This window comes from Capsicum annuum, chromosome 8 (genome assembly GCF_002878395.1).
Source record: "Capsicum annuum cultivar UCD-10X-F1 chromosome 8, UCD10Xv1.1, whole genome shotgun sequence".
NCBI lineage: Eukaryota > Viridiplantae > Streptophyta > Magnoliopsida > Solanales > Solanaceae > Capsicum > Capsicum annuum.
Genome location: NC_061118.1, coordinates 42,844,092 through 42,855,291, shown reverse-complemented (window position 1 = coordinate 42,855,291; position 11,200 = coordinate 42,844,092). Strand labels below are relative to the sequence as shown.

Here is an 11,200-nt window from a genome sequence, read left to right as displayed (position 1 = left end):
GGTGAAGGAGACATAAGGAAAGACATACCTTCGTACCTCATCATTCATTATCAACACAATATATTACTAGGAGAATGAATAAGTATATTTATATGGTATGAAAACTTAACACTTTATCGGGCTAAATATAATCATTAGCATTTTCAAATACAAGTTATATTTTATCCTCTAGAGCCCCTGATTATTAGCATGATTTACATTATCAACATAAGTAGATCATTATCACAAACATCAGTTTAGTCCCAAGGCTTGAAGATAATATAAGTAATAGCATAATCCAAGACCCACAAGGTAATTTAGTTGCTGATTTAAGTGATATCATATTCATGGGTTCAATCTAGAAGACAATTCATTGCTATCCAAGCATTATCAATAATCTAGCAACCAATCATGCATACCAATTCCAACACCTACGTCATAAATAAGCCATTTATCTGTGTTAACCATCTTATTACCCAAGGCGTATTCAATGTGTTTAACAAGTATCTAGGTCACTTATGAAAATACATAGTCCTAGCTTAAGGTGGGTCATGTTACACATTTAATAACCCAAATTCCTCATAAAGTCTAACTTTTACCCAGAACTAAGCTAATACCTCTAAATCACGTCTTAAGGGTTTATCATTACACACTAGTCTTATCGTGAAATCCTTCCTCAAGTATAAATCTTATTCCACCCAAGCTATAGGGGAAATATCCACAACTATGCACAACTAAGGTTAACTTACTATTTGATATGAGTGATAATGTCACTCCTATCTAACTAGAGAAAGTAGATAATTCTTATGTTATTAATGAGATATCAAGTCCAACTAACCAAGGTTCTAGACTATAAGTCAAGTACTACACTCTATGAGTTCAGTAGCCTAAATGGTCCAACTAATCCCAACTTTACCATCTGTAATTTCAATGCCTAAAACCCCACCCAATCTATCTAAGATACGAAAGTCATACTATAATAAAGCTCAATCTAACAATAAGTATGCCTAACATACCTCGAATCCAAATATAGCTCACGGACCAACAATCTTCACTTTCCCTTCCTTGAAGCTTCGTTAATGAGCCAAGCTATTAAAACTACATTCTATGCATTATTATGAGAATATTAATACCTATATTGCACCATTGTACTTTGGGTCCAAAACAACATCAAAAATTCCCAAGTGGATCCCACATACAGAAAATGAGTTTTTGAGATCAACCCATTGTTCAAATATTGCTAAGAAGGTATATCGCTTGAGAAATTAGTGCCAATCAATTATATTTAGGCTAAAATCAAGCCTCAAGAAATTTAGGTTTTTGGGTCAAATAATCAAGAATTCAACACTAATAATGAAGGATTCATACCTTATATTCAATGTGAATCACGAATATACAAGTTATTTAAGCTCTCAATCAACACCCAAGACTCAATTTCTGGACTACATACACTTTTAGGGTTTATCGAACTCAAACTAATAGAGAAAATGGCCAATTCTTGACTAAAAGTTCATTTAAATACCCCTTCCCAGGCTCTTGATTCACAAAATTACAAATAGGCATACTTCAATTGTGGCATTGTAATTGCGATACATCCTCCGTGATCGCGATACTTCTGTTGCACCAAATGATAGTTAAAACTTGAAATTTATTCCAAGTTTTGGCCAATGTTGTGGGATGCATCCAGAGTCCAGTATGAGCAAACAAAATATACAACCACACTATTTTCAACATTTAGGATTTATTGGGGAAGTTGGATTTTCTAAGGTTTTTTCGATGAAATATGGGCCCCACACCTTAATTTCCAATTTATCAGCTTTCCGACCAATAGTTTGAAATGAGTTTGGGTGTAGCAGGACACAAACCAAAGGTCTACCCAAACTAAAAAAATATATTGGAGCTGTTGGCATAGTCAAAATTCACATCTAACTTTGTTTTACTAAATTCTGTGCTCGGTGTCCATTTGAAACTAACGAAGACTTCTCAACATGAAAATAGTTCTAAAAATCAAACAAACTATCCGATAACCAAACTATCAGTTCCAAAAAGTCAGAAATAACTTGGGGAAACTATGGAAAAGCTCTAATAGCCTAAGTAAGTAGAATCTTAAGAAATTACCTGAAAGGTCATTACACTGTGAAGAATAAATATCTTCTTCCTAGGATTAATGACCTATTTGACTAGTTGTAGGGTGTCAAATGCTTTCCTAAGATTGATCTTCAGTTGGGTTATCATCAGTTGAAGATTAGGAAAGTGGATGTCTCTATAAATACTTTCCAAACTCAATATGTCTACTATTATATCATAACTGGACAGTTCCTGTATATCCGGCAGGGTATAATGGCTTTACGTACTGAGGTAAAGATTGAAAAGGGCTCTGCTAGGATTTCGGGACTGATTCAAAAATCCCCCTCTATATAGGGAGTAATAAAAGTTAAAGAAGATCCTGCATCTATCTAAGCGTAAACATGCACATGAAAGAACTATAACGTACCAATAACTACATCAGGACAATTTTCCTGATCCTATCGGGACTGAAAAGCATAGACATGATTTGGGCATTGCCAACTAGTTGCGCTGGTGGTGGCACCCTGCTAATTTGGAAGACCAGACTGAGTAGAAGAGTGGAGATAACTCTAATAACCTGACTAAAGGTAGTCTCTGACTCTGTGGCCAGGCTTGCCACAACAAAAACCAACATCCCTACCAGCTCTGCAATCACCCTTATGGTTCTTACCACAAGTCTGAAAAATGAGATTAGTTTGGGCATTGCTAACACTGCCCTGAGACCTAGAGCCTGGTGCTCTAACTCTGTTACCTTTTCTGATTAGGAACTGGAGCACTAGCTGAAGAGAGAGCTGGAACTGATGATTTAGGATGAAACTAGGAACGATTTCCTCCTTATAATTTAGGCTTAGCGAAGTTGAAACTACCTATCTTCACTCTCTAATTCTACTTCTCCCTCTACTTAATCTTCTGCTCCTCTATCTGCTGAGCATGAGTCATAAGCCTGGCTAAAGTCATGTCACTATTTAGCATGGCAAATCTGCACTCATTAACTATACTATGATTCACCCCTGAAGCGAACGTACTTATCTTGGCTCTGCTGTCTGCACCCACATGAGAGGCATATCAAGCTAATTATGTAAACCTAAGAGAATACTTTTTCACCGTCATATTACACTGCCTGAGGTTGATGAATTCTAGCACCTTAGCCTCTCTAAGCTCTTGGGGAAATAATTTGTCTAATAATCTTATAACAAACTCCTCCCACTCTACCGGCCCTACATCATCTGACCTCTCTGACTTCTACTGTTTGAACTATGTATGAGACATATCGTGTAACTGATATGTAGCTAGCTTAGCACTCTAAACAGTAGTCATCCCTATGATGTCTGTCGCCTTCTGAACCTGATCAATGAATTTCTCAAGGTCCTCATCTATTTTAGAGCCGAGGAATGATAGAGGGTTAATTTGGGTGAAGTCTTAAATACTAGCTGCGGCTAAATTGGCCACTAGATTGACTTAAACGACAGCTGGTCATTCATTTTGAACAGAAACTGAATTAAAAAGAGTAGTGAATGTTGCCCTGAACTCCACATAAGAAAAATAATCGCCCAAAGGATCTTTGGGCTGAGGGGCTGATTGATTTTTGTTTCTTCTTTTAGGAGGCATGTTTTGTAGAAAAAAGGGAGAAACGGATTAGACTGAGAGATTGACTTGAGATTATGCTCATTGGCACGACATGAATACTAAATGAGGGGAAACTGTTCCTAGAACAACTTATAGCATCCTGCACATAAATATGATGCATAACATACCCATGTACATAACTCTACTAGATGCGGCTTTCAGACTTCCTAGGACTCTATTGAAACTTAGGCTCTGATTCTAAGTTTGTAATTCCTCAAGCCTGGTGGTCAGAGCACTACACGATTGTCATGACCCTGAAGGAGCACAAGCTAACCCATGACTGATATCTGTACCTGTACACTGTATAATATGACATAATAATACAAAAACATGAGTTGAAAAGCCATAAGGTTCAATACTGAACATGATCTGAATAATATAACATCTGCATGTTGTAATAGAATACCCAAAACAAAACAGAAAATGCTGATGTCTGAAATATAATAGTCTAGAAAGCCTCTAACTGACTGAACTGTCTGAGTAAGGAGTTGATGGGACATGTCCCAAACTAACTCCAACTAGTAAATTGATTAATGAGATAATAGGGAAACAATTATGTCCTCGAAAGATAAGGACTCACTTCTAACACTGTCTGCTGATATCTGGAATCTACTATTGCTCTGAGGCTCGTGTCTATAAACCTATGGTATAAGACACCATAGCGCAAATACGTCAGTACTTTGAATGTACTGGTATGTATGTGAGGTAGGCTGAATGCATAGGGTTCATATGTATGAACAATAATAATAATTGACTAACTATATTGAGTATGTGAGAATACATGCATGAAACATAACAACTGACACTAATACTGTGATAACATGTTTTCTGAATCTAAATATAACTGATAACATGAGTGACAGTATCTGACAGTCCTGAATCTAATGGAACTATATGAGTTCTGCACTGTATCTAAGTTGACTGTATTTGACAGTCCTGAAATCTGAAGAACTATTTGAGTTCTATTACTGAGACTGATTGACTATGTCTGACAGTCCTGATTCTATAACATGAAATTATAGGAAGTAGTTATCTAACCAACATGCCCCTAATATGCCATTATAGCTAAGTTGGGGTCCAATCTCTAACCCCAATTAGAAAGGGTGTCAATATCGTGCCACTGGCAAGGACAAGCTTTGGGCAACCCTCATCTAATACTGTCCCCTTTACGAGAATGGTAGGGCCCTTACCTGACAGTGCTTAACCACCTCATCAACCCTCATAGGACAGTGTTGATGTCTCAACCTATGATGGCTATATAGTTCTGGAACACAAGAAGGACTTTCCGAATTAGAATCCTCCACTGAAACCATATGATACAAACACCCCTTAGAAATCAACTTCTACGCTTTATGATAGGAAATAAAGTTCTCTTTGCGTACTACAGAACTCCCCTCCCAATCAATTACTAGTTCATTAGGAAAATAAAAAATGACCTTTGGGTTCTATAATCCAGAGAACCGTTGCACGAATGGAGCCAATCCATACCAAAGGTTATATAAAATTACACCATATCAAGTTCTATCAAATTTACCAGTGTCTCCTTATTAAAGTTGGATACCATACATTCTGTATAGATTTTTCTAGAATTAATAGACTCACCTACCAGGGTAGACACGAAAAAAGGGTCAAAAATATTTTTACCATAAAAATCAAAGTGTACATCCACATAAAGAGTAATATATGATGGGGTAGAACCTGGATCAAACAAAAAATAAACATCATGGGAAAAAATTTGTAACATACCAGTCATAACATCTAGGCATGCCTCAGATTCCTAACAAATAGCAAGAGAATAGAGACGATTATGACCAGTGCTAGTACTAGAAATGGTGTCTTTACACGAAGGAGCCAAGGAAGTTGTAATCAATACCTTATTAGCTCTAGTGGAAACCCTAGTCAAAGGATAATATCGTTGTTATGACTAAGATGACCATAATTATATCATCGATTTCTTGACTCCTTACAATATCAACGGTGAAGCTACCCACAAAAATGACAAGGAGGATAAGGTTGGGCTAATTGAGCTCCACTAGCCTTAGACTAGGAACCATATGCCTTAGGATCACTGCTAGCCTACAAATTATGATCACCCAAAGGCTTAGGATATAGAGAACTAGCTATCGAATAAAAATTTCCCCAATTATTCCTCTTAGTCTACTGTCTACCACCTCTCCCACTATTCTGCTGATTTACACCCTTCTCTGAATATCTAAATTTCTTCTTCTGCTTTTCTCCTATCTGTACTTGCTTCTTTTTCTTATTCTCTACCTTCTGCATATAAACCACTTGCCTGGATATGTCCATATAATTATTTCAAAATAGCCAAATTACTGCAACATCCCAAACTAGGGCCTAGCCCTGAATCGTATCTAAAGTTCACCGAGGACTACAGACCACCCCTTTATGCCTAGCCAAATAGAGCATTCACACTAATGGTGACTGAATTCTAAACATATAATAAAGATAGTAAGGATAAACTCATGGCATAGATAATATAGACAAACTATCAACCAATACTAACAACCAACACCTAAATCAACAGTCATCCATAAAGCCTCTAACAAAGCTGAATACTAATAAATTATCGAGGCATGCCCTTGGTAGTAGCGAAAAACTAGTCTGAAAAAACTCTAAGACATAGGGAACAAAAACCATGAAATGAAGCCTTTCAAAGTCTAGAAGCTCACCACTTCAATGACAACTCATGAACTAAACACGAGCACCTGATCACTGCACAAGAAAAGTAGACGAATTTCTGGTGCCTGCATCACGTGGGGATACAATCTATGGAGACGGTGAGCGATTAGACTACTAGCATGTAACTCAGGGATAGGACATAAAATAATAACTTGGGTAACAATTCAAAACCAATCCAAATTCCAATACACATAATTATATACAACATATACATATAATATCACATGCCAAGATAGGGAACAAGGCTTAGCATGAACCTTTAAAATCTTTTCCAGTACTATTTAGCATAACCTTCATAATTAAGGCATCTACGGGCTATATAATCCCAACTCTCCCTCAGCTGAAAGGTCCCAAGTGCATCTGGCCGTATGAGCCAGAGGATAGTCATGTCATATACCTTATGAGGGACTCGAATCTTTCTAAAAAATCAAAGGTGACTTAAGCACGAATATATATAACATGCAAGACTCGAACCTCCCAAATATATAACAGGATGGGGGACTCTAAACTTTAAGTCATTTAGACCCCCGCAATGACTAGCGCATTTTGTGGTGTTGGTCCCTCGGGACCTGTACTATCACGGCTCGGCTACACAACACTCTTTTAAGCCTAATTAAAACATTTAGCAATCATTAACAATTATTTAACCAATTATGCATTAAGTCTTCCCATTGGTATTGTCATACTAATCAACTTGCAAGTTCATTATCATGCTAAAATCCACCAACTATCACACATGGGAAATCTTGACACCTTTGGTTTAATTAACATTCACACGGGGAATCCACATACCCCAAGGTTCAAGAAAATCATTCCATGGTTCATTAACCTTTTATGGCAATGCATTAGTTCAAGTGAGCAAGTCAAAACATCTGACAAAGCATATATCATTATCAATTACACTATATGGTTGAGGGCATACTATTTCCAAAGCCACAAGTCAAGGCAAAAACAATAAATTTAGGGGAAACATAACCATTTTTTTAAACCAAACCCATGCATCCCACAGGTTTCAAAATCATTATAAGCCATGAATAATGTATAAGAAACCATCGAAAATCAATTACGTGTCCAATCATGTCAAAAGCCCTCAACCACAACTAAAACATTTGTTCAAATCAACAAAATTATCCATGGAGATTCATGTATTTAACAAAAACTAGTTAAGGGTAGAGTCATACGTGAAATACCCAAGAGTATGGAGAATTCAACCCTTTAACATCTACTTGACCCACTTCTTAGAAACCCTAAGTATAGATGCTTAAGAGACTTGAGAGAGAAGAATGAATGTTTGTAGTGTATTATGGATAAAAATATAGTCCCCAATATGTTTATAAGTCATGGGTTATTATTGGGATTATTGGGAAATGTCTAAAATACCACCATTAAGAGCTGAAAAATAAACCATCAGCCATTATGGGTGACCTTAAGACTCTTAGGGTCACCTTATGACTCATTTCCCCTCAATTATAGTCTGGACAGTGCCCAGGACCACCAACACTGGTCTAGTTACGAAAGGAACCTATGAATCATAATGAGTACATACGGCTCATTACATCCTTGTCATACTCAGGGAAGAATACTTTGGGCATCACACTACTTTCCTTACAGAAAGGACTATATGAGTCTCTTAGAGTCCTTACGACTCGTAACATGGTAGTCGTGGTCATATCAGAAAACTTGGGGAAATACACTGGTTATAGTAGGAGTGTATATAATGACTAGTCATGAGTATTTGTGACATAGGGCCTCAAGTTTGAATCAGGACAACAACTCAGGCAATATTCACTGGACACCTTTTGACTAAGGTCATATGACCTATCAAGATGCCCTACGACTTGTAGTAGGATGAGTTGTAGTCAAGACAATAAGGATATATTTTTAGAAATTTTCAAGGACCAAATATTCATGGTGTTATATTTCCCCCCTTAGGATCCTTCATCCTCAAATAATGGGTCAAGGAATATGCTAGGACGATTTAACACAGAAACACTCCCACGCTTACCTTTAACAAAGACATAAAAAGAAAGATACAAAGGAAATAACAATTTACTTTACAAAGTTAGAAAATAAAGATATTAAGGAATACACATACCTCAAGAATGATTATTCGAAGTTAGGAACAAGAACAAATACTTTGACTTCATGTCCTCCCCAGCTTCCCAAGAAGCTTCGTCAGCCTTTTGGTTCCTCCAAAGAATCTTTACCAAAGCCACATCCTTCGTTTGCAACCAAAGAACTTGTTGATCTAATATCTCCACCAAAACATCCTCATAAGACAAGGAATTCAGAATTCCCACACCTTCTGAAGGACCAATCAACGAAGGGTCACCCACATATTTCCTTAACATCGAGACATAGAAGACTGGATAAATGGAGCTCAAGCTAAAAGGCAATTCCAATTCATACATTACCAACCCTCCTTAAAACTAAATATGTACCGACATAATGGGGATTGAGCTTCCCCTTCTTTTCAAACCCCATCACTCTCTTCATAGGAAACACGTTCAAGAACACTCAATCACTAATATCAAATTCCAACTCCCTTTGCCTCACATCCACATAGGGCTTTTGGAGACTTTGGGATGTCTTAAGCCTCTTCCCTATCATCTTCATATTTTCCATAGCTAGGTGAACCAAGTCAGGACCAAATAATCCAGCCTCGCCAACTTCAAACCACCCAACAAGAGAATGACACCTCCTACCCATACAACACCTAGAAAGGAGCTATGCCAATACTAAAGTGATATTTATTCCTATATACAAACTCTATGAGAGGGTAAATGGTCTACCCAACTACAACCAAAATGTAATTCACAAGCTTGAAGCATATCTTCCAAGGCCTAGTTTATTCTTTTCCCTTGCCCATCCATTTGTGGGTGGAAAGTGGTACTAAAGGTTACCTTAGTTCCCAAACCTAGCTGGAACACCTCCAAAAGTGAGATAAGAACTAGGTACCATGATAAGAAATAATAGATATTAGAGCACTATATAACCTCACAATCTCTTGGATATACACCTTCGCATAATCCTTAGGAGAAAAGTTAGTCCTCATAGGTAAAACATGAGCGGACTTAGTCATCCTATGCACAGTAACCCAAATTAAGTCAAACTAATTTCGAGACCATGGTAGACTAATAACGAAATCCGTATTACTTATTTACCATTTCTACACTAGTATCTCATTCTTTTAAATCAACATATCGGGCCTCAAGTGCTCCACCTTCACTTATTGACACACTATACACTTAGCCATAAAATTAGCCACATCTCTCTTTATATTATTCCACCAATAAATTTCCTTAAAATCGTGATGCATTTTTGTCGAACCAGGATGAACCATATAACATGACTCATGATCTTTAACCAAATTCTTCCTTTCAACCCATCAACATCAGGAAAACATAATCTACCTTGGAACCTCAAGATACCATTAGCATAAATCTCTTAAGCCAACACTTTTTAACGGCCCACATCATCTTTGATTTGCATCAAAATAGGGTCCAAAATCTGTTTCTCTTTCAATTCAACACGGAGATATAACTTTACCATCTCTTGAACAATCATACCTCCATCTATTAAATCTAAAATATAAACTCCAAGATTAGCAAAATGGAAAATATCCATCACCAAACCTCTCTTTTTCTTATCTACACAAGATAAACTCCCCATAGACAACCTGGTAACAGCATCAGCAATCATGTTATCCTTACTTGGATGATAATGAAGATTCATGTCTGGTCCATGAGCAATTAAAGCCATCTCTTTTTCCCGAGATTTAGCTTCTTTTGGGTGAACACATGTTGCAGGCTCTTATGGTCAGAATAGATATCAACATAAACCCATATAGGTAGCTACACCAGATCTTCAATACGAATACCACAAATAATAATTCTAAATCCTGCATTGGATAATTCTTATCATGTACCTTTAACTATCTAGAAGCATATGCAACCAGCTTGCCATGATGCATCAACACAAAACCCAGTCCCACCCAGGATGCATCATAATAAACAACGAAATCATTGGTAACCTCAGGTAGAGTCAAGACTAGATCTAAAGTCAACATATTCTTCAGCTTCTCAAAAATACCCTCACAAGCATCAAACCACAAGAGCCTCACCTTTTTTAGAGTCAACTTACTCAATGAGATCATACTACATTATGTATGCTCTCAAATCAGATCTCTTAAACATGTTTATTCAATTTATAGTTTACTCCTCAAGATTAATTTATTTTTTAAATTAACAAAAAATTTCAAAGCCAATATTTTATATCATTCATCTTAAATCAGACACTCATGTTCTAGTTGTTCAGTGACTCTTCTTATGCTTTAATAGTGATATTGTTTTTACTTGAGTGAGGCTTGAATAATTTACTAATATACCCCTATATAATAACCTATGGTGGTTAGTGACTCTTTGATTATTACTTAAAGTTGGTTGTTTAACATGGAAAGAGGTAGTGCACTTATAGTTTAATTGATTCTAGTGGATATAGAATATTAATTTCCACAGTTCAGATTGGTGTAGTCATTTTAGTAGTGGTGCTTTATATCTCTAAGTAAATATTCAATAGGATATGAGAATACAAGTAGACTTAGCCTTTCGCAGACATTTATTGTCTATCCCTCAGAGGATTAGAAGTATAATCTAGTTAAGAGTGGTATATTTGTAGAAAAAAGCATAATTGAAGAATATTCCCAAGTTAGAATTTATCAACCCCATTGGTTAAAGCTTATTTGTTCTATCCTTACTTTTGACCTAAGATACTTTTGTTCTGCGATAAGAAACTTTAGACCTTAGATGTCTTATGCTAAACTTTAAGT

General features: G+C 36.6%; 1 protein-coding gene across 1 annotated transcript; it reads right to left on the bottom strand.

Annotated features, from left to right (window-relative positions):
• Window positions 1-5,829: 5,829 nt before the first annotated feature.
• LOC107861240 lies at window positions 5,830-10,134 on the bottom strand. The gene is made up of 3 exons (XM_016706594.1): window positions 9,942-10,134; window positions 8,509-8,737; window positions 5,830-5,965 (listed from the first exon to the last, which is right to left on the bottom strand). The coding sequence occupies exons 1-3, from the start codon at window positions 10,132-10,134 to the stop codon at window positions 5,830-5,832; spliced, it is 558 nt and encodes a 185-aa protein (XP_016562080.1).
• Between the last annotated feature and the right edge of the window lie 1,066 nt (window positions 10,135-11,200).

Bases quoted from the DNA above. Each gene is read 5' to 3' on its own strand.
- LOC107861240 (XM_016706594.1), bottom strand. From the start codon at position 10,134: ATGGCTTTAATTGCTCATGGACCAGACATGAATCTTCATTATCATCCA. The intron at 8,738-9,941 runs GTATGATTGTTC...CCATTTATCCAG, and splicing joins TTTAGATTTAATAGATGGAG to TCTTCTATGTCTCGATGTTA. The intron at 5,966-8,508 runs GTATTTGTTCTT...GGACATATCCAG, and splicing joins GGGGAGGACATGAAGTCAAA to GCAAGTGGTTTATATGCAGA.